The sequence below is a fragment of the Lagopus muta genome, chromosome 7 (genome assembly GCF_023343835.1).
Source record: "Lagopus muta isolate bLagMut1 chromosome 7, bLagMut1 primary, whole genome shotgun sequence".
Taxonomy (NCBI): Eukaryota; Metazoa; Chordata; class Aves; order Galliformes; family Phasianidae; genus Lagopus; species Lagopus muta.
The window spans coordinates 16,818,297-16,840,519 of NC_064439.1; the positions used below are offsets into that span (position 1 = coordinate 16,818,297).

At 45.9% G+C, this 22,223-nt stretch overlaps 2 protein-coding genes across 3 annotated transcripts in view; both read left to right on the forward strand.

Moving 5' to 3' along the window:
* PRTFDC1 (phosphoribosyl transferase domain containing 1) overlaps window positions 1–9,968 on the forward strand; it is a 63,018-nt gene extending 53,050 nt beyond the window's left edge. Inside the window, exon 10 of the mRNA XM_048951750.1 lies at window positions 7,382–9,968. The gene's annotated coding sequence lies outside the window, so the exon portion shown is untranslated. The remainder of the gene's footprint in view (window positions 1–7,381) is intronic.
* A 7,450-nt stretch (window positions 9,969–17,418) lies between these two features.
* The window catches only part of ARHGAP21 (Rho GTPase activating protein 21), a 107,385-nt gene continuing 102,580 nt past the window's right edge, over window positions 17,419–22,223 (forward strand). Inside the window, exon 1 of one of the 2 annotated variants that reach the window (XM_048951746.1) lies at window positions 17,419–17,643. In XM_048951746.1, the coding sequence (XP_048807703.1) occupies window positions 17,566–17,643 (78 nt within the window). In that variant the 5' untranslated portion in view covers window positions 17,419–17,565. Of the gene's footprint in view, window positions 17,644–17,970; window positions 18,247–22,223 lie in introns of those variants that run through there. The other variant, XM_048951748.1, reaches the window with a different exon arrangement.

A 22,223-nucleotide genomic window follows, 5' to 3' on the forward strand; every position in this document is an offset into this window, starting at 1 on the left:
CCCACTGAAAGGCAGAATCTGTCTTGGAAATATTTAAGAAATCAGCTTGGGTCCAACACACATCTGCATTCCTCTCTTTGTGCACTTCACTTCTAGGAACTAAAGGACTGGGCAATAACTGCAGATCTGGAAAATGAGTAAGAATGGAACATGAGCTTATGGGGAGTGCCACCTGTCTATGGATGGTGTGGGAAGGAAAGACTAATGAAAGAATAGAGAAATAAGTAGGGGAAAACTGACAGAAGAAGAAGAGATGTAAGAAATAGGGGAAGACAAGAAGAAGGAAAAGACTGAAAAATCACACTGCAATAAAAAAAAAGTGAGGGGGAAAAAAAGCCAAGAAATCATAGAAAACTAATTTTTAAACAATCATTGCAAAAGGTCATCCATAGCAAGAGAGGACATTTGAATTAAACATCTAAAAATCAAATCTAAATATCTTGTGTGGTTTAAAATTTATCTCTTGATTTGGATGTCTCTGGCCAGGGTCTATCTCTTTGGTGTTATCTGAATTGAGTGAGTGAAAAGAAGGTTCTGCTGTCTCCAGACAAGTTCATCCAATTTCTACCACTAGCACGTCACATAACAACAATAACTTTACACTTAGGTCACAAAGATATGCCAGAGTATCTTCTTTTGCACCTCACTGCAGTCCAGATGGGCGGGAATGCAATGCAGTTTCCTGGGAACAGACATGCCTGAGCCCATAACAACTGGTTTTTGTCCCACATAATATCTGAATGTTTTTACATTACAGTTGTGTTCAAGTGGCAAGCACCTGGAGCTTGTGCACATGCTGTTTGAGCAGCTCTTGATAAAGTCAGCACTACAAAATTAGTTGTTATCCATGATATAATGTTCTGTTGCTGTCTCCTTGATGGATTCCCTGTGAAAGAAAAAAATGCATGTTTATAGGTGCAAGGAGCAAGGCTTCCCAAGGATAATTGAGTCCCTCCTACCTGCCCCGATCTCAGCTGCCCACCCAGGTGCTCTCTCCTTGCTGTGATCTGCTCCTTGGGCAGCATATCTACAATCATTGCTTGCGGTGCTTTCTTCACTTCGGACCTCTGTCTTCCTTGATTTGGCTTTTGTCCCTTCTGCTGCAGCATCCCTAGCTCACGACTCCCCCAAAACTCAAAACTGGAGGTAAGATGTATCTTTCATTTTAATTTTAAACTGTTACTTCTAAAACTCCGGTATTTTAAAGACAGGATCTTGTGAGAGAAGGAGAGGAATAGTTCATCTCATCTCTCTCAGCAGCCTTCTTATGAGTAAGGCTAACAAGGAACAGCCTGTTCTATTGATGCTGCACTGCAACCCAAGCTTCCGGAAGCCAGTTATCTCTTAAGGGCCTCACAAAAGCCTCTATTGATTTCCTTCTAGCTCATACTACTGCTCCCTCCTCTGATCTGTCTCCTACTTCCAAGAGATTTGATCAGGTTACTCTTCGTGCTTTCATTTCACTTCCACAGTTCTATTTCAGCTTCTACACCTTTAAACTTTCTTACAAAGTATTACAGGATCTTTGTTCTCTTTCCAGCATTTTCTGAACACTCAAGAAATAGCTGTTTTCAGTCACCTTTTCTTTCCTCTCTGTACTTGGTCCCTGAAGAATCTCACCACAAATAACACTTCAACAGCTTTCCCCATGCTTATGATTCACCATTCTTTCTACTCCAGATTTGCCATATTCTTTTTGAGCTAAAATTTTGATTTGTCTCTCTGGCATTAATTACAGTGTTACTGTCTGGTATTTCCTAAGTTGAGTTAAAGCAGCACCCACACGGAGATATTTTTGGTAATCTTTTCTTGACACCACTCCACTAAACGCATTTTCCTGCAAGTCTTTGGTTTCTATACTCCCTTATTATAGATAACTGGTGTTGCTTTTCCACATCAGTTACTCCCACCTCATGTAACGTGTTCCCATACTTCTGACACAGGTAGGAAGGAGGTGGTGGGATGTGGGGTCACCAGTCATCGTACCTCAGAAGACCTGAGCGGGTCTCAGCCGGGTTTTCTGAATAGAAGTAGATTAAATCTTGAAAGCAACCTCTAAGAATAATTTATCCCATCCTTTGCTCACATTTTTGATTTGTCTCTGCATTTGAAAAAGTGAATAATATAGAATCAAGCCTACTGGATTTTTCTAAAGACAACCGTATCCAACTGTGAAGGTGTAAGAACAAAGGAGAGGGGCTGAGTGTTCGGCACCGACCAATGGGGAATTACTGTGAGTAATGAGATTAAACCGAACAAAGCAAAACCACTGAAGGCTGAACATCAGGAAAACATCCTGGCTGTGTCTATCAGACCATGGACCAATTTCCCATGGGAAGCGGTAGAAACTCCATCTCTTGAGTCATTTAAAAATAGACCAGATAAATCACTGAAAAACATGGCTGGGAACAACCCAGATGGAACTGGATAGGGATGAACTAGGTGGTTTTGAAAGGCTGTTTTGGTCTCAGTTTCTCTTACTCTGAAATCAAATATTCTGCCTTGTTTTGGGTCTGTTCACAGAAGGCTGCCAACCCCACAGCTGCGCTGTGTTCTCCTCCTCACAGTCAGGCTGAAATGCTGATGTGACTGATTTTTTTTGTGCCATATGAGTGCTACAGCTTTAGGTTGCTGGTGTTCCTAGCGATGCTCCCATGGACCCAGGTCCTCCCCATAGTGCAGACCTGTGTGGGTCCATCATAAGAGTTTTCTGCCAAAAATCTCCTTTGTGTTGCACTGACTCCTCACTACTTCCTCTACCATGCACTCTGCTGGGCTGAGATCCCCTAGATGGCACAACTGAAGCAATTAAAAATGTGAAAGTTTAATACAGCCTTGCAGTAACAGCAACTCTCATAGCCTACAAACGTCTCTAGAACTGCTTGCTAGAAAAGGTCTGCTGTCATGGTTCACGTGAAAGACAGACCAGATCCATGTGCAGTCAATGAAGGTAGGATTTGGCCCCAGGAGTATAGTATTATCCATGTATTATTCAAGTTTCCAGTTCTCAAGAACAGCAGGCCAAGAAAACAGTCCCTAATCCATCTACGCCAACTTTTTTTGGGGAAAAAAAAACAACAAATAACTACAACAACAGAACAGCTTGTATATAGTGGTGTAAAAACTAGGAAAAACAATGAACGTGATGAGAGGAGTCAGAGAAGCTACAAATGACCTTCTTGTCCATTTACACTATTCAAACCCTTTGTTATATAAACCTACAGGTTATCCAATTAGGAGTGGTTAGTCCACAGTTTCTCTTTTCGTTTGCACACAGTTGTATTTCCTAACTGAAGTCTGCTGCACTGCATTACTGTTGGACTGAAGAAAGCTGAACCCAAACGGGGTCACATCTTGAGGATTTCTTGTGACTAAAATTTTGCGTATCGCTTTCTGCAAGTTTAAGGATGTGATAAAAACTACTTCTGTTATCTCTAGAACTGTTCCCGTTTTCTACAGTTTGCAGAAGAGGACAACAGGTCAGGGACTTTTTTTGTGCTGTTTTCGGCTGAGCGATTTCACGCAGAATGTTCTCTGTCAGCTGGCAGAAGGAGTTAGTTTTTGAACTCTTGTTAGATTGCCACGAGATGCCTGAGAATTTCCCATCTTACAGTCAAAGACAAAGCAAATAAACTGATTGTGGCTGTGGTGGATATACAGGGGGAAAAATGAAATGACCTGGGAAACAAGAAGATCGAGTGGAATCATTTTGAGTCTCCTTTTCTTACATATCAGAATGTGTAAGTTTAGATGAGTAATGTAATCCAAATCAGGAACTGAAAGTAGAACACAGCAAAATATTTTATTTGTGTTGGTAAAAGTTACCTTTTACCAACTTTCTTAGCTTTGAATTTGTACAGCTTCACACTTCATCCCTAGAGATTCTTCTTTATATCAGTAATTCTGAATGCTTGCAGCAATTCTTTTACTAACAATTTCCTTACCACTCCTGTTACAGCCTTCCATTATTTTCATCCCTTGTTTGGAAAGAGTTCTAATATTTCTGATTTCCCCCCCACCTTTGGTTGTTTCCATTCATTTCACGTTTACCTTACCTGTATTTTCAGCTTTTGTTTCCTCCCTTAATGACTTTTATGTCTTATCTTCATAATTCCTGTGTATCTTTTTTTTTCCCATGGTGCAGTTTTGCAGTATCAAATGCTCATGTTGCAAAATTTCCCTCATATAAAGATCAACAATAAGTTAGCTGGAAGTCATTCGTATTTCATTATATTTGGCAATGAGCAGTGCAGCTTTTAAAGAGCCTCCACCCTACAGCTGCATCTCATCATTGATCCATTTAAATGCACTAATCTAGCCAAAACCCAAATGTTTCCCATTACAACCTGTCTCTAAGTGACATCTATGTGCTAGTTTAGAAGTAGATCTTCCTAACAGAACTACTTTGGAGGTACAACAGGAAAAGATATTCTTCTGGTTCAGCACTAAACAGTTGCATGCTTTTACACTGAAATAAGGATGGAGCCGTGTATTCCCATCTAGCTACACAGTGGATGAAACACACATTGAAAGCGTTGCTCTCTGAATACCAATTCAGTAATTATGGGCTATGTGTACGACCAGTCACACGGCTACAAACCGGCTCCTATAGTTGTAGGGATTTCTCCACAGAAATAGAAAATCATGAAAAGCTCCAAAGTTTGTAAATGACACAGATGGAACATCTAATGTGCTACTGGTATTGTAAAGACCTCTGGGGGTCCGTCGGGGTGACCACAGCACGGTAGTTTTGTGAGAGCAGTAATGAGGCATGGTGGCCCTGAGGCTAGTACAAAAATGTGTGAGAGGACTTGTTGGTTTGCTTGACTTTCCTCTACTTTTTCTGCTCCCTGGACTCTGCCCTGGTGAGGCCACATCTGGAGTACTGTGTCCAAATCTGGGTTCCTCATTTCAAGATAGACGGGAAGCTTCTAGAGAGTCCAATGGAGGGACACAAAAATGGTGAGGTGCCTGGAGCATCTCCTGCTGTGATTCAGTGACTTCCTTGACACGACTATACTCCTGTAAATCCTAATCAAGAAGGAAAGTGTACTTCAGAAACAGAAGTGGGTTTTGCAGGTACTGAGACGCAGTAGCATTTGGATGCCAATCTCAAAGAAAGATGAAAAAGGGTTTTCTTACAATTGAGCAGGAAAAAAAGCATATTCAATACTATATTCATTATTTCGTATACATAATTGTTGAAATAATGATAAGTACCCCTTTCAGATAGGCCTTCATTCCTCATGCCACCGTCATGTGGAGACTTTCAGGAACTGCAGGCCACCTCAGCAGTCCCTGTCATGGCAGCATGTGAGTATGGAGCGAGTGGGAGGCTGCCATTTTGGTTCTCAGGAATGTGTGGGAGTCTATTTCTTGACACCAAAGCAAGTAGATAAAGGAGGATCCACAGTGAGATATGCAGAGGCTTAGGAGAGCTTTGCAGGACCTGACACCAGTGATCCACAGAGGCCTTACCAGGTTCCCTTGGCATCCATTGGAATATGATGGTTTCTCCAGCTGGCCCTTCTTACTGCCAAAAGCCTGTTTTAGGTGGGTCTCTGAATCACAGTTTCTCCCGTGTGCACAAAACTAAATCCATTTTTGACCCCACTGGCACTTCTTTTTCATAACATCTTTTCTTCACCTTTAAATCACATCTGCAGTCAACAGCACCTTCAACATCTGGTGTACCTTTCAATACACTCATCCCTATGGAAGAAATATTGTTAAAGCTCTGAGCTGTATGCACTTTATAAATTAATATCGTAACTGTGATAAATGTGGCAGTTCTTGGACTTTGCTGGCAGCTCCAGGAGAGTAACTGCACTGATATGAGTTCAAGTCACACCCAAAGGCTGTCCTACAGCCACAAGGACTGGAAAACAATCTGTTGTAGGGAGGCTTTGGTTCTCAGTTTCAGTTATACAGAAGGGATGGAACTCCAGTTACCACATTATTCAGCAGTGAAGAAGATAAGCTGTTATCCACTCCTTGCCACAGAATAATTTAGAGAATATCTGTACTGCAAATCTTTCCAATGTGCTGTCGTACCTAACAGATCTCTGATGAACAACAACAAAATAAAAACAGCCCTTGTGAGAGTATATGCTGTGAAAAGACAAGATTTGAGTTCAGTTTTAATGCATTTGGCACAGGGTACAATGCTAAACTCCTCTCCTCTGTAGAGGTCAGTTATATCACTGCTCAATATTTTAGTTTTCTCTGGGTTTGTGTATGTCAGTTGTGCAATGGATTTTCTAATTATTTCTTACACCAGTGGACACCGCTGCTCAATTCTTCATTACTATCAAATGGGTCCAATTTCGATATCAATAACTGTGACGTGTATCAGGCAGATTGTTTCCAGGGTCACAACCATCCCTGGCATCCTCTGCAACAGACTGACTGCTAAGTTTTGTAACATGATGGATAAAACTAAACTGAAAGTCAATATTTTCTTTTATAGAAGTCTTCAAAATACGAGCCCTGGTGCTCTGTTCAGAATGAAAAGCCTTCCTTACTAAAAACAAAGCTCCCGTAATGCCAGTCCTCTAGAACAGTCGCATTGTCACTCTCATGCTGCAGAACAGCATTACAATTTATGAAGTGATAAGCCAAAGAAATAGGAAATACCTAATTAATGTAATTGAAATGTCTCACTTAAAACGCTCAGCTAACAGCAATGCTATGAGGAGAAAATTCCCCAACACATTTGGATGAAAGCCTTAATGTTAACATGTCACGCTTATTTCTTAATATAGAAGTAATCAGTACTTGTAGCAGAGTTGCACAGCAGTCCACTGCTGCTCATCAGAAGGATGCTGTTTTACATGCAGGGATAAAGCATCACTTTTATTGTACTTCCCCCACTATGAAGGTGGCAGGAAGAAGTGCTGATAACTCATTACAGCTACAGAAGTCCAAGATCTCCCAACAGTCGGTGAGGAGAAACAAGAACCCTAAAGCTGATACAACTCCTCTTAAAAAGAGTGTGTGAACCATCAGCTTCTGTATTTTCACTGACTACTGAGAGAGCTCAGCAAACGAGCTCAGTGCCATGAACTATTTATAAGAGGCTGAAATCAGGTGTCGTGGATACTGCCCTTGGTCTCTGGTGCACTTGGAGCAGAGAGCACCAGGCATGCAGAAAAATTTACTTGCCTTGGAGTGTTAGAAATTTGTTTTATTAGGCTTGCTTCAGCCAGATTCATAGAGATATGTTTGCACTTGGAGCCATGTTGGAACAGCTTTGTGCACAAGAACACCCCATTCTGGGTTTTAATAGCACGCTAAACTAAAGGTGAATGAGATGTTTAATTTTGCAAAGAGAGTACCCAGTATGTGCTGTACTAATCTGTCAATGTTTTCAACATTTCAGCAGTGCTCCTGCTCTGAATTGGAACCAAAAGCAAGTATGTTCATTAAGAGCCAGAAGGAGAGAGGGAGTGAGAGCCACTTAATTAAAACATTTCCAGCCAATACTCTGAAGAACTTCTAGATTCTGCACATATCCCATGCATAGTCAATGGAAATTGCATGAGCAGAGGATGAAAAGATTTGGAATATAAAATGAGCAAAAACTACAAAAGACTAGACCACAAGAACAAAGCCTTGGCATCTGCCTGAGAGGAACCAAGCTTTCTAGTGTCTAGCTGGACCTGCTGGCTATTGAAGAGTGGCATGTGAGCCCAACACAGCCTCAAGCCATCTACGGGTCTGCTCTGTAGTGGGTGCCACATGTGGCAGCATTAAGGTGCTCCAGCAATGCTCTGTATGGGATGCTTTGAACCCCTCATCCGGCAGTGCCCAGCTCTCTGCAGCAGGCTTTCCTCTGGCCAGACCTGTTGTCTCTCTGCCCAATTTGAGCCCAGAGTAGCAGAAAAGGTCAGAGCGGCAAAGAAAGTGGTTTCTCATTTTCTAGCTTTGAGGAGCTATGTAAAGCCATGTCCAGCTGTGTTCACATGTCAGGGAGGACTTCATCAGTCCAGCCAGCTGTGAAATAACCTCCTGGCTCCAGGTGCGGCTAAAGGAGCAGCTGCCTGAGCTAGTTGTTTTCAGAGGACGGCACACAGGCCATCCTTTACCAGTAATACAAGCAGCGTACCTGACTCTTTGCCCCCATGTTTGTTCTTGTACAAACAATTTTTTTTCATTATCGAGAGTGCAATCCTCTGAGATGGAATCACAGAATATCTTGCAGGAGGAAAAGCCAAAAGATGACTGCTGCAGAGTTTGCACTCGGTTCATCCCCTTTGCTACAGCAGGAACTGCTGGAAGGGGACTTGAGCTGTGCACAGCTGTTATTTACCTCTGTTTTGAAATGCTTGAAGTTGCAATAATCTGTTTATTTTTCTTTAACTCTTTTGTGCTTTGGGGGCATCACACATTTCAAAAGGCCACATTGCTAAATTTTAAGAAAACTATTGGGCTGGCAGTGCTGTAGCAACTGTTACTTTGTAAAAGAAATCAATAAATAAGGGAAAGCAGATTAAGTAAACATAGAAGCTATCAGCACAGCAAAAAAAGTCTTAGTGAACAGAGAAGTTTGACAAATGACTGGTGTGAATCTTTGCTTTTTCTCTGGCTTTCATCAAGATTCCTCTCACACATAAAGATGTCTCCAAAAGAGAAGTCCTGGCACAACCCCAGGTAATGGAGAGGTTGGTCCTGCAGCCGGTACTGCAGGTCTGGAGGAAAGCAGACAGGAGTACAGCATACCAAGGAGGAGCTTTATCCTCCTGGGTTTCTTTCGTATATTATCCAGACCCAGCTATTAAGGTCAATTAACCTCATAGAAGTCGTATAGCGCTTGTGGCCTGTAAATCAGGCAACTCTACAGTCCTGATATCTGACAGTCCAACCCCAGATGAGTACCACAAAAGGCCACTCCAACCGCATCAAAAAGACAAAACCCTGTCCTTAGATTTTTTGGGGGAAAAATGCTTTGCGTTCCTGTGCTCAGAGTTTGTTATGTATTTTGCTGAGGGCTTAAGGACCGCCTTGAGAATTAAATTAACTTGGACGATTTCTTCTTGCCTCTCTTGTAATGTTTTGGTCTAATCCTGCAAATGACCTTTGTGTGGACATGGAATCCACATGGAGCTGTTTGGAGACTGGTGCATGCGAAACAGCCCTGTGCTGCACTGAAGAATTTGAGTATATCTAATGAGTTTAAATATTTGGCTGCTGCTTTCTTCTGGGAAAGCAGTTCTGAAATGAACATCTGAGAGTGTCCCAGCAGAAGACTGGGCTGAAAACACTCTGCAAATGTGGCTTTGTTTCTTAGCTCATTGCTTTCATTTTGACTTCTCACTGCGTTATGTTATTGCTGATCAGATTTTGGGATCAAATTTTGCCATTCTTCACAGGAAAAAAATGAAGGAGGGTGCTAATAATTAATTTAGTCACACTAGAAATATGTTACATTCAATGCTTTCTCCACTTTCTTTTTTATATACTGCCGTTTGCATAGGCAGTCAACATCGCTTGTTTAAAGTAAATGAGCGTGTTTGCTCCTTGCATGCAGTAATTGCTATGGCTTGACTTCTGCCTTTTTTGTGTGCTGGTTGGTTTTTTTTTCCCCCAGTACAGGTAGGTGAGGCATTTGGAGCCTGACCACAGCTCCAGTGTTGCTCATGCTCACAGCTGTCTCTGATGGTCCTTAAAACTAGAGCAGTCACTCATTAAATAGCATGTCTAACTCTGATCAGCCAGCATCTACTGTGGAAACTGATAATTGTTCAAAGGGTTTGTAAAAGCCATAAAGAAAGTAAAGAAAATATTTTCTGCCGCTTTAAAGCAGCACTCACAGACAGTCCCGACTCTTAAAGCTGCATGCAGCTTTCTAGGGAATTTATAAGACTTCTTCCAAGAAGCTACAGTGACAATTTTTGCTCTGTTAGAATATCAAACGTTACTGGAAAATTCTCACTAATTTGACATAAATACAATCCGACCTTCCCACTTCTTTGTTTTGTTTTTTTGTTTTTGTTTTTGTTTGAGGAGGTGCAGAGGGGGTGGGAAGGGGGTGCATGCTTTCCTGGATACTGTCTCCCCATTTCTGTCTCAGTATTTAAAAGCTAGAAGAGAAAAATAGGTGGTGGGAAAGAGGAGAGGAGAGGAGAGGAGAGGAGAGGAGAGGAGAGGAGAGGAGAGGAGAGGAGAGGAGAGGAGAGGAGAGGAGAGGAGAGGAGAGGAGAGGAACTTCACTTTCAGAATCCCCATAAACAGTAATCAGCTTACAGGTTTAGAGACCTTCTGGCCTTTAGATGCCTCCTGCTGTCCCAGAGAGCATCTCCTGTGTCTGTTCAGTGAAAAGAGAGCTGAGCAGCAGTCAGTTTAAGTAGCAGGAGTCAGGTTTAGAGGTACCTGGTTCCTACAAAGTATCTGTATTCTGATGAGCTCAAAATGAAGTAAAAGTTCTTTGGACAGAGTGGACAAAAGAAGAAAGCAGCAGCTTTGGGTGGAGCATGTCACTGTTGGTAGGAGGGAGGGTTCTAATGAGTTTAATATATTCCTATGATATAAATGTATTATTTTTTCTTCTGATCTTTAATGCCTGAAAGCTATCTTGATCCAGCCTTGTCTATAGAGGAAGACCTGTCCAATGGCAGGGCTCAGCAGGAAGCGGTCACACCATGCCCCTTCTGAGGGAAGGTGTGGACAGTCAGAAGAAAAACAAGAGGAACAGCCTGAATTTTGGAGACGGCTGTTCACACCTCTGTGCTGCTCCAGCACAGCTTCACCAATCAGCAAATCAAGCTGCTGCTGATGTGATAAAGCAAGGACAGAGTGATAACATCATGCACTCGATTAATCACCAGCTACTTCCACCTCAATTGTCAGTTAAGTAGTTAAACTAAACATTGCAAAAAATGGGGCTGATTTATCACGCCTCAGCAGACAGCAGAGAGCCAAATACAGAGCTGTTATTTCAGCAGAGGAGCTAGGGTAACAAAAATTGTCACCATTTGGGCACTCAAACCTTTTCTGTCATGGCCAAATTTAAATACATTGGATATTTATTATCTTGAACTCTTTTAAACTCTGTGTGTATGTGTGGGAGGGGATGGTTTTAAGGGAAAATGCTGCACATCTAATAGTCCCTGTTGGTTTTCTAAAACAAGTTAACATTGTTAACAAAGTGAATAAAGCCGCAACAGAACTGAGGCTGATGACTTTATCTGTTAGACACTGGCTCCTCTACTTTAAAACAAATGAAAGAACACACATAGCTTAAGCGAATGCAGAAAGATGAGAGTGATTTTCTTCCCTTAGCCCTTTAGAAAATTATGAAATCTTGTTGTAAACAACATCCATAGTGTTTTGCTATTCCACAGTGACAGATTCCAACAGCAAAATGTGAAAAACAACAGTTTTGCTTTGCTTATAGTTTCAGCATGTTTCAGTAGCTTTTCATTGCTAGGAACCCGAGATAAAAGTAAAGTGAATTCTGCTGGGCTCCTCCTAGTCATAATCTGCTTGCTCAAACTTTGCACTGCAACAAATTCCCCTGGGCACACTGAATTATCCTAGAGTTTGTTTTTGTCTCTGGCTGGATGATGGTAAATTCCTGCAGGCTTGAACAATGTCATACTTAACAGAGTACCAAGTTTCCTTTTAGTGAACGACTGAAGCTTACTGCTGTAAAAGGTGCACATCAGCCTGCTTGGGCTCAGGTTGGCAGCCTCTGGGTCCAGTTTGAGGAGACTATATCCAGGCCCACGCAGCAGCATTAAGAAGTACCTGGGGTTGAATTCAATAGCATACCAGAAACTTTCCACCATCTCTGTTTTGGACACATCTCCTGGAAGAAAAACCCCCCTTGCCACTTGGTCATACTTGCTCTGAGGAGAAATGAAGTAGCACAAGCCTCTTACCTGCTCACGGCCTCCTTTCTGCCTGGTGACGCATCAGTGATGCTGACCAGGAGGAACAACCATCTCCGTGAAGTCCTGACTTCTCTTTGTGCCTCAGACATGGTCACCTGAACTGCGTGGTGAGCCGCATCCTGACAGACAGCTCTCTCTCACACCCCAACTTTGTGATCTGAGAAGATGACACTGAAGATGTGGGGAGCTGAGATGCTGCTTCTCATAGGGCAGCTAGCTGGTTCCCAAAGTAGGCAGCTGCCAGAAGACAAATGGCTAAAAACCCAGTGAGGACTAGATGCCCTGCCATCCGCACAGCCATAATGATACTCTCAAGCCTACAAAGGGTTTTGAGAACAAACAGTTCATTGCCCCCTCTTCCAAACCCTGACCTGTTCACAGGCACATTCCTTTGTCACTGCAGTCGTGTCATACCTCCTATTTGAAAAAGATGTGGAAGCCATATGCACACACACACACACACACACATTGGAAAAGGCTGCCCAGGGAGGTGGAGGACTCACAGTCCCTGGAGGTGTTCACAAAACGTGGAGATGTGGCACTGAGGGATAGGTTTAGTGGGCACGGTGGGTATGGGTTGGTGGTTGATACGTGATCCTAGTGGTCTTTTCCAACCTTACTGGTTCTATGATTTTGTATTCTCCTCTGAGGAGAACATGAAGGGCCAGGGAGCAACAGTCATACGTAGCCTGGATAAAAAGTCTCTCTCTTGTGTAGCAGTGAAAGACAAGGTCCAAAGAAAAGCCTGACCCTAGACGATGATGCCTGGCAAAGCACCTCTCCCCTGTCATTGCACAGCTGGTATGGGAGGAGACAACTTGACCATTTCTATATCGTTTCAGGTCAGGACACCCAGCCCATCATTCACTCTGTGGGGTAAGTTCTGTAGCCTGTGCTGTTACAGGAAAGAAGCTGAGGTGTCCTCAAAGCAGGGGTTAGAATTGTCCTGGAATAGGATAGAAAATAAAGTCAGGGATATCAGCTCCTGGCAGCTTCTGCACAGAAGGTGGCTGCCCCTTCCCATGTCACAGTGCCAGAGACACAGGTCTTGAGAGCACAGCCAGAAATATTCCATACACAGCCTCACTGAGTACACCCAGTAGTCATTTTCACTTCACATTCCTGAACCTGCCATGCATTTATGTAATATCACACCCAAGCTGGCTCACTGCTTCAAGCCACTTGCAGCTATGACAGGGGAAGGCAATAGGCCGTGTTGCCCACCAGAGTGGTCAGCTTAGTGGTAGAGGATATCTTGAGGATATGTGAATCAGCACTGACACTTCTGCTCTTACAAAGCACCTCTCTCTTCCTTACCTGCATTCAGCAAGCCTGGTAATGCTGGCTCTGATCTGCTTCAGTGCCCAGGCACTCTCAGGGCACTGCACTTCCCCTTTGTTTAACCCAGTGCTTGTCCTCAGGCTTGCTCCATAGCCACTCTGCACATCTCATTACTCACGGGCACTGCTGGTAATCATCCTTGTGTCCCAGACTGGAGCCCATGCAATTCAGTATACTGAACCTTGCCACCTCAAGGTATACAGCCCCCCCACATCTTCAGCAACCTCTGTGGCTTTCCAGCTGGAAAATGTGTTCTCCTCACAACTACATCTAGGCAGAGATTTTAGCAGGGAATTAAGGCAGGCAGAACACAGCATGTGCTCAAAATGGGACTACTACTAGCACAGCAGGGTGCAGCTGGTAGAGACAGTATGACAGCATCACTGCAGCTTCGTGATGCCAAAACCTCCTCTTACTATGGGCCCAGTGGCAGGTTTGGCTGCAGTTCCTCTTGGCAGTGCTCTGGAGCACTTTGAAAGCAGCAGCATCCAGGGCCAAGTGAGGTAGGTGTGATCGCTTGTGGAGAGAAGATTGAAATAAAAGCAGGGAGGCACTTTGGTCAGAGTTCAGCACACACATGGGAACCAAGACATAGGCATGGCAGCAATGGGATTGATCTCTGCAGCCAGAGGGGAGGTCATAGGGAAGTCCACAGAGGGAGAGGGAAATTTCATTATACAATTACTAAGAAAACAGCCATCCCCAATAGTATCCAGGAAGAACAGTGTGCCAGTGCTGGGTGGAAAACATCCCTGTATCACGGCTGAAACACAGGAATCTTAATGCAGAAATCCATAAAGCAAATGCAGACAGTGGTCAGATTATTGTGTAGCTCCAGCCATGGCTTCATAGAAGGCTTTCACTTGTCTAGGAAGGAACTGCAGTATCCCAGAAAGATCAGTTAATGAAAAATGTGTTCATCATTTTGACCGGCTGTTCTGTGGAGAATCTAATGAATCATCCCCACATAGGGCACCAGATCTCTGGGATATGGAAGCTGTTGTACTGGTGCCAGTTGGTGCCCTGACGATGTGCTGAGAAAGCCCACAGCCACGATGCTTGCTGCAGTGCTCACATACACTTTGGGGAGTTAGCAGCAGTCTGAAACACAAGTTGCAGGGGTGTCCATAGTCAGCCTGAACTGACTGTGAGATTTAGATAGATGGGGTCTGTAGTAGGAAGCATTACTGGAAGGATCACCTCAAGAGCTCCCACAGGTGACAGTTTCTGAGACCAAATGTGTCTAATTGCTTAGAACAAAATCTTTTCCCACTCAGTTTTCCAAACCCAGGCCCTTTAAACTCTGACTTCTTCCTATTGGACTCCTCACTTTCCAGTCTTCTCTCTCCCAGCACAGAATACCCAGCATTTACTGTTATCTCCCACTACTGCCTATCTAATCTATCCTACCAGGTACTCCACACTAATCTAATCTAAGAAGTCCTATAAGAAATCTGCTCTCACTTTAGCTTCTGTTTCTCTCCACTTGTGTTTTTCTCTAAAGCAGGGCTATAGAAGAGCCAGCTCCCTGCTCAAGCATCTCAGGTCTGGCACATTGTGGCAGGCATCATGGCACCTGGTGAGAAAAGAGTGGCCCTTCAGGATGGCTGGGACAACAAAACTGTTTGGGCAGCAAGTTGTGTTAGAGCCTCATTTTTGTGTCATCACTCATCCAGCAGAACTGGCACAAGAGAATGACTGCAGTGCAGGCCCACCTCTGCCACTGAAGCAAACAGGAAGACTTTGCACCCAAGTTGCTCAGGTGCTTCCAGAGACGCCTGCACCAACTCTCCTGTGGGGACGATGCTCTTTAGCAAGGAGTGATAATAAACAGTAGGACGGTGCTAACACTTTAAGCTGCTGCAGCTGTCTGCTAACAGAATATGTGTCAACACCTTCAGACTGGAAGGTGAGAAAGTGAAATTACAGCTCTCTGTTACCCTAATTCTGCTCTTGCAACCGCTTTTATTAAATCACTTTCAAAGGTGGCTGAGGGACTCTGAGATATCGTTTGTACAGTGCGGATCTGAGAATGCTCACGTCTCTGAGAGCTTGCCTCCTTCTGTAAGTTTTGTTGTAACGATGACACCATATTTAGCATGAAAAATTACAGCAGCCTTACGCATGAAAGTCCTACAGATATCCCGGCCCTCTAAGCAAAAAGATCTGCCACAAAAATAGAAATCTGGGATTAAGGAGAAGAAAATGAAGTGCATACAGTTTAATGAGGATTTGGCACTGCAAATATTCTTTTGATAACTGCACTAATATAAGCTTCCAAGAGTTAATAATAATATCTGTTCCCTTGGCCTCGCCATGAAACAATGTGTGATTCTGGGATCACATCTCCCTCTGCGATATTTTTGCCTCACTGTTACATTTTGAACACTAAAGCTTGAGAATTTGATTGGCAGTGTAAGAAAAGTAAAAATGGGATATTTGTCACTGTATTGATGTAGCTCTGGTGATATAAATAGAGACTCATCAGATACTAAATGACTGCTCAGATAGTCTATTCATGTTTCAATCCGAGACGTTTTATAAATCTGACAACTTTCTGCACAGATATTAGTTATGACGCTAATTTAGATTTGGAGCCGGTACTGCGGTTCCCAGAGGAGAAGCAATGATGACAAATACATGGAACTTATTTAATATACATAATAGATTTCCAATGATGTTCTGCAGATTGACACAATGACTGCAGCGCAGGGAGCAGCACGCAGCCAAGCACACGCTACAGCTCTCGGTTTCGTTCAGGAACGGCTTCTAAACAGGAAAAGTACCCCAACCGTTCCCCTTCTTCACTCTTTAAAAAATCTCCACAGGTTTTAACTCTGGTCCTTTCGACTTCTTGACATCCGTGGATTGAATTTTAAGTTTGCGCGGGGGCCGGATGGCAAATAAATCTTACATGTTGCGTGACGATGAGAAACGAGAGGGAGCTGGCCAAGTTCGTTCCGAGCCGTTCGTCTCCCGCAGGCACCCGCCGGCCTGACCCCGTCCCGAGCGCGGGCAGCCAGGTGCGCGGCGGGGCCGGCAGCAGAGCCCGGCGTCCTCCGTGAGGGCGGAAAGGCGGCGATTAGCGCCGCGCGGAGCCCTCCCGCTGGGAAGGCTGAGGGGGGGAGAGGGAGGCAGCGCCCGGCGGCCAGCTTCCACACCGTCCGTGTCGTCTGACGAGGCGGGCGGATTTTCGGAAGCAACAGAAACCGCCGGCTCGTGGGCGGGGGACGAGAGCTCCGGGTACGTCTCGTCGCCACCGCGGGGCAGAGGGGCCCGAAGCTCGCCGCCACCGAGCGAGAGGGGCGGGAGGTAGGGGCAGTACAGGGGAGCGGGGTTTGTCTTTCCTGAACCGGGGTCCTCGGGAGGGGCGGCGGTGGCTGAGCCGCACCGACCCCGCGGGCGACAGCACCATCCCCCTCCCCCCCGGGACGGAGGCCGGTGCTCAGGTGGCCGGCAGCGCGGCGGGCGCAGCTGGCGCCGCCTGATGGCCCCCGGGCGGGGGCAGGGCCGGGCCGGGCGGCCGCTGGCTGCCGCGCTCGGGTGGAGCGGCACGGAGGCCCGAGGGAGGGGCGGCGGGCGGGGCGCGGTGGTCTGATCGCCGGCGGCGCCGGGGGGGGGGGAGGGCGGCGCTGCCTGGGAGCGGGGAACAAAAGCCCGGCTTCGGCTGCGGAGGGCTGTGCTCTTTTGTTGCCGCTTTCTCGGTGGAGCGGGCTCGCCGGCGGCCCGCCCCGCCGCTGGCACGGCCCAGGGCCGCGGGACAGGCGGCGGCCCCCGACTCCCGCCCGCCCCTCGCGAGTTGATCAAAGTTGGGCCGGCCCGGAGCCGCCGGCGGTCCCGGCCCCGCCGCTCCTCTGCCTCCCGTCGTCCGTCCCCGCCCCGCTCCGTTCCCCGTCCCGCTCCGCGTGTAGCCAGGCGGCAGCAGCACGGGCGCCGCCCGCCCCCGCCTCCCTCTCCTCCCCGCGGCCGGGGCTCGGGATAGGAGGAGTTGGAGGAAGAGGAAGATGACGAGCGGGCGCGATTAGCCCAACGAGGGACGGGTGGCGGCGGCTCCGCGCCGGGACTGACACCTCTGCTCTGTCTCCCGCTCCAGCCATGAAGGCGGACGCCGGGGAGCGCCGCTGAAGCCCGGCCCGGCCGCTGCCCCATGGCCGCTGCGTGACGGGGGCCGAGCCCGCACCTCGGCCGGGCCGCCCCGGGATCGGCGTCGTCGTCGCGACCGCCGCGCTGGGTGTGTGCGAGCGGCTCCAGCGCTGCTTCCCCGCTCCCTTCCCCTCCTCGATGTGGGCTCCAGAGGATTTGCACCTCCTTTGTAACCGGGAATGAAATAATGGCGACACGGTGGGCAGCGGGGCCACCCGGCGGAGATGGAGACACCGAGCCCCCCCCAGGCGGCGGCGGCGGCCAGGTAGGAGCGTACGGGTGCGGGGCCGGGCGGCCGCCGCGAGCAACGGCTTGGCTGGAGCGGGCTTAATGGCCGCCCCCTCTCCTCCCTCCTCCTGCCCGCCCTCCCTCTCTCTCTTCCTGCCCGCCCGCCCCGGAGTTGCTGGGAGTTGGACGCTGGGAGCGGTGTGGGGCTGCTCGGCGGGGCGGCCCCGGCCCTTCCCGTCCCCCGGGCCGTGCGGCCGCCCCTGCGCCCAGCCTGGCCCCGGGATCCGCCGCGGCTCTGTCTCCGCCGGCACCGGGGTGCGGCTTCGTCCTCCCCGCGGCGGTAAGCGCGAACCCGGTGCTTCGTAGTGGGAGCGTCGGCCCGTTCGCGGCCTGTGACCGGCGTTAAACGCGTTCTTAGCAGTGGTATTTGGTGCTGGAATGCTTCTCTGTGAGTTTAAAAACTTGCTGGCGTGCCCCGTGGTGTCACCGTGCGTGCTGAGACAAGCAGCCCTCCTCAACTATAACGTGGAGCTGTATGCAGTGATTCCCTGTGCGCTCCCTGTTAACGGCGGTAGACGTCTGCCAAACGACTGACTTCGGACCAACAAACATGCAACAGCTTCAGCCGAGCTGTCCCAAGGTCTGCCTCTAACTTTGCTCACAAAGACAAACTTCTGTGTTGTTTTTGAGTTGAGGCTCGAGGCTGTGAAATGGGCATATTTTATGTAGAGTTGCCTTTTGTCTGCTGAAACTGAACTGCAGCAGGCTGATACTGAACGTAGGGAATTGGGAAAGGGAAGCTGGTTTTGAAACTGGCAGGTTTTAGTCTGCTGCTATCCTCAGTTCACCTTTTTGCCTTGATTTAAAGTGGCACATATGGTGGTGTAAGATTTTTCTCACTGCTGCTGTGGTCGCTTAAAGCAGGTGGGTTAGGTGAGGACAAAATAGGAGTTCTAAGTAAAAGCAGAAGATGGTGAGGTTTCAGACTTGGTGATAAACTGTTAATTAGTACGTGGATTTTGTGTTATTGTTGATGTCCTTTTCTGAACTGAAAACTGGGCGTTTTTGGAGAGTGTATCTCTTAATACTATTCATGTAAAATGCGAAGAGGGAAGCAGCCACATGTTGAAGCGTTAAAGTGAAAATCTATTTTTTATTTCTATCGAGTCTGTTGGTCTCTTGGCTCTGGCTCTCCTCTCGGAATCCACCTCTCCCTCCTGGTAAGCCCTGATGAGGCCTCTGGCACTTCTGCAGCTCCTTGTCTTAAAGCTAACTAATAGGTGTGGGATTGTAAAATGGGCTGTGCTGCCTGTTGTTTTACCTGGTATTTTGGTGTTGCAGTTAAATGTTAGCTGCTAAGAAAGCAGGTTCCTACCCTGATAATTGTACGCTGATGACTGCCTTAATCACAACAGGCCTGACATAATCTTTGCTTGAATGAAGATGGGCTTTGTGAATGGCTAATCAAGGTTGCAGTGCTTTCTTAGGCACATTAGCATACATATTCGTACGTGGCTTAAAGCACAATTTATTTCCTTATTCTTCTATTTCTGCCATAGAATGGTGTGAAAGACCAAGAGAGAATGAGAGTTGTGATCTTCTGAGCCTGTGATCTACTGTCTGGGTTCAGCTGATGAACAGTTATCGAGCCCAGTGCTGGTGTGCTGTATGTGAACAATCTTACTGAAATAGGGTGTGCATGGGGCAGTGAGGACGTTTTCTCCAGGAAAAAAAATCGGGAAATGTTTTTAATGAAATTACTATTTAAATAAAATACTCAAACCAAAACTGTTGATTTTGCTAAGAAGTTGATGGGGGTTTTATGGAGTGCTAATACTGGCATTAAAGGTATTAGCATTTTGGGGGAGTGATTTATGTTTTTGGGACGCTGTCTTCCATATGTTGTTCACATTGTAATGCAATACAAACTCCAGCTCATGTAATGTTTAGCCATTGACCTGCAAGTGCAGCGAGTTGTGAGGAAGAGCTCAGGCACAGCCTGTGTTCATTATGGGCGAGGCAGCTGCAGCAGAAGTTAAGATTTCCAGCCTTTTAGAGGTTTTGAAACCACACAGCTATGAGCATCAGGGTTTGGTAAGACACCAATTGGAAAAGGGAAGGGAGCTTGTTAGCAAGAAACTCTTGCTTCTGTTATCTTTGCACACAGAGATGGGCAAAGTGCAGACATACAGTTTGACTCCTTTACTTAGTGCACATGTGGGTAGATAATTTTTTTGTTTGTTTGGCTGCTTATTTACTCTGATCTCGTGTTCAATTTCTGTCTTGCTTTACCATGATTTCTGGTTTTCACTTTTCTTTTTCCCTTTTGCCTTGACATTGTACCTCGTGGTCTCTTGCTCTGGAGCTCTGCACTGAAATGATTGTTGAGAACAAAGATCATGCATTCAGGCTTGCAGCGCCTGTTCAAAGGGACAGATCACGTATTCTGGGCTCTTGGGGGAGTTGGCAGAGAGGGCCAGGGACTCTCAGGGCTGTTTGCCATTCTTCTTGAAATCTGACACACATTTGCAAATGGGAACAAGAATTGCCGAGCTTATGTTCATAAGGACAGATAAGTGAAAGTGTGGTTTCTCTTGCTTTTAGATTATTAAGTGTATGCTATCTCCATTTTGTCAGGTTGTAGTGGTGTTTTGCTGTAGAGATTAAGCCCTGCTGGGTTACAGGCAGTACTGCCTTAGTCACAACATCACATTTACAGGCTTGTCCAGATTCAAGGCTGGTGCTGGCTTCTTTGTTAGTGTAAATATGAACTCCCTTTCTCTGCCTACTACTTTGCATTTACTTTAAAAAAAAAAATAAAATCACTTTGTGGTGCACTTTGCAGTAAATCTACATTAAAAAAATTCAAAAATGTTAAAATGTAGGATTGAAAAAATATAACTGTGACTTTAAAAGGCAAACTTATGGTAAAGCGTTGTTTCCTCTACTTATGAATTCTGAAAAAATACTTTATCAATAAATTTTAAGAGTTTTTGATACTTTTTCTGTTGGCACTCATTTGAGCATTTTTTTTTTTAATTGGAAATTGGAAATATCTGATACTTTACTGCAAAGAAATTTGGAGTGGTTTTTTTTTTTTCTTTTCTGAACAGGTGGATTGTTAGGAATAGACCATCTTTAGGAATTCCTGGGAGTTTCTGTATTGATCAAATAGTTAGGAGGTGCATTTCCAAAGACTATAATAAAAGCAAAGTTAGCTTCTGTGGTGCTTCCAGAAGTTCAGTATTTGTGGTTACAAACACAGGGGGAAGAAAAGTTCTACAGTATTTTTCTCTAATATCCTATTAGAGGGAACACAACTGCGTAAGCTGGACAGGTGAGGAACCAGAGAAGGACAACGACAGCCAGAATAGAAAATGAGTGGCATTTTCATGAACGATAATTAGTGGACTCTGCTTACTATTATACCAGCCTAGTTGGGGTGACATTGGTAAGCCTAGGGTGGTGACACTCGGGTGTTTATGTCTCTAGTGTGGGAGCACAAGCACTGGGGGGCTGTACTTAGATATGTACAGACTGACAAGCAGTAATTACACCTGTAAACGTGTGAGCTGCTCTGGAACTCTATCTGTGGAGACCAGTAGCGTTTCTATGTGTAGAGGCAGAACTATAATGTAAAGAAGCTTAAATGTAACGTAACAACTAAAAATTAGTGAAAGGCATTTGTAAGATTTTGTATGTAAAACAATACACAGTACCAGCAAGAAAACTTATTGTTAAGAGTGGCTGTTATTTGTGCTCCAGAGAACTCTGCACAAATACTGTATCAAGGGAGAATAGATTTAATACAGATAACAGATGGAGTTACCTGGAAGAGCGGTCATCTTAACTATTCAAAAACATTGAGTCAAAGCCTGTTTGTTCATGCAAGCCTGATGCTGGCTGCTGCTCGCGTTTATGTCAGAGTAAGCCTAAGGTAATTTGACAGAACACAGACCTCTTCTACAGGGAAATGTTAATTTGGTAAGTCCCAGTATAAAGCAGCAAATTCTTGATTTCCTTCAGAAAAGGCGGGGATGTGTCTTCAAGTGTAGTTGCACCTGACAATTCAAAAACAAAGTGAATTTTGTCTTTCCAAAAAGACACCTTTGTTGACTGAAAAATAAGAACTTTTGGAAGAAAAGCCCAGTGGATTGAAGACCACCTTGAACTGTGCCAGTGCAAAATAACTGCATTTACTGTATGCCATACACTCGTTAAAGTGGTAAATCATAGAATATCTGGAGTTGGAAGGACCCCAAGGAATCAGCAAATCCAGCCCCCAGCTCAGCCCAGGACCTCCCAGAATCCAAACGCAACATCCAATGGCGGTGTCCAAACACTCCTTGAACTCCAGCACTCAGGGCCATGCCCACAGCCCTGTGCAGCCTGTTCCGGTGCCTGAACACCCTCTGGTGCAGAACCATTCCCTGAGCCCAGCTGCCCTCCCCTCACACAGCTCCATGCCGTTCCCTCAGCCCTGTCGCTGTCACACAGAGCAGAGCTCAGCGCTGCCCTCCGCTCCCTGTGAGGAGCTGCAGCTGCCATCAGGCTTCCCCTCAGCTCCTCTGCTCTGGGCTGAGCAAACACAGTGACCTCAGCTACTCCCTGTATGTC